Consider the following 1,479-nt stretch of genomic DNA (forward strand, 5'->3'; position numbering starts at 1 on the left):
CCTCTGAATTTGCCTAGTAACTATGAATTCGTCGAGAAAATGGTAATATTTTATGAGAAATAGTCGGTATTTCTCATTTTTTTTATTCTTTTGCATAAAACTAAAATTCATGCCAATATTTTTCCATGATTTATAATAATTGGAGTAATGCAAGTGCATATTTTCTAAAAAAAGTCAGTTTAATTTTGCCGGGAATGGGGCTTTAAAGCTCTAAATAGATGAAGTAAATAAAAATATGTATAAAGTGGAAATTTAGGCCTACAAAGAGTAACTTATAATTAATATCCTATATTAAAATTGTTTATATTTGTTTTCTCCCTTGGCATTTTGTAGAACCAAGTACAGTTCACGACGTGACCCATGACATCATCAAAACAGATCCACAGAGTATACTAGTCAAATGGACAGTAAGTTTTATGTGAAATTACATTATACACATTTTAAGTAATTGTATTATCAATAAACCTAAAGTAAATTTGCTTGAAAGACCCTTCTGTAATGAACTTTTTATCGTTGTCAAAATATTCAGTTTGTATTTGTGGTATAGGTCTAGTTGGTATAACAATATTGTGTAACATCTGCTTGAAGAAAACATGTGTTACGTTTCCGCTAAAACTAGGTATATTATTTTTTAGTTGTCATGTTTTCATTTATACATTTGTACTTTCTAGTGTGTGGCCTCGTCAGTTAAAGCATCCCAGATTGCCCTATGCATAATACAGTAAAATTAACATAAATGTTCTGGACCTAACTAAACATAGTACTCGCCAGAAACTTCTGTTATCCAAAAAATTTAGGGTATTTAAATTCCTTCTGTTCAAAAAATATATCTAAATAAATAGTGATGTTTTGTTTAAACATGTACCAGTATTATATTTTTAATCAAAAGGTAGTTGAGATGGATGCAGATACACTAAAATGTTTCAACTCTACATATTTCTACACTGTGTATCTGAAATCGAATAATGGTGAAGGAGTTGGTGATGTTGTTTATCAGGGAATTGATACTAAAACTGCGATATACAACATTAATGTTGATGCTACTTACGTCATTTTGATAACTGTGTCCAATAAAGATAGCGAAGGCGAATTCAGTGAAAGTCATCTTGTAGATCATGGTATGTCCTTCCTAATGATCCATAATTACTGTACTATAACTTAATTTGAATGTATTGATAGTTTATATTTTTGAAAGTATTTATGGTACATTTTTTAGCAATCCCAATAATTTAAGTTTCAGAATGTTAATATTAATTTTTAATTGTTATTATTTGATTTGGTTTTTTGCAGAATGTGAAACTGGATTTTTTGGAGAAAACTGTGAAGAGAAATGCACCAAACCATGTATGTGCCACAGATTGACGGGAAAATGTGTGTCATGTTATTCAAATTGGCTTGAACCCAACTGCGAAATCGGTGAGCTATTAAGAGTTTGTTTCAAATATAACACGAGAAAGGGTAATAAGTACACCCAGCTGT

At 30.3% G+C, this 1,479-nt stretch overlaps 1 protein-coding gene across 1 annotated transcript; it reads left to right on the plus strand.

Annotated features, from left to right (window-relative positions):
- Window positions 1–332: 332 nt before the first annotated feature.
- On the plus strand, window positions 333–1,416 carry LOC117115682 (the record flags this gene model as incomplete). The annotated part of the gene is made up of 3 exons (XM_033259588.1): window positions 333–407; window positions 890–1,118; window positions 1,291–1,416. Coding segments are annotated over exons 2-3 (346 nt in total), but the record flags the coding sequence as incomplete, so codon positions are not given.
- Window positions 1,417–1,479: the final 63 nt, after the last annotated feature.

The sequence above is a fragment of the Anneissia japonica genome, unplaced genomic scaffold (assembly GCF_011630105.1).
Source record: "Anneissia japonica isolate Jap-2015-1 unplaced genomic scaffold, ASM1163010v1 scaffold46835_len1479_cov183, whole genome shotgun sequence".
NCBI classification, from domain to species: Eukaryota; Metazoa; Echinodermata; class Crinoidea; order Comatulida; family Comatulidae; genus Anneissia; species Anneissia japonica.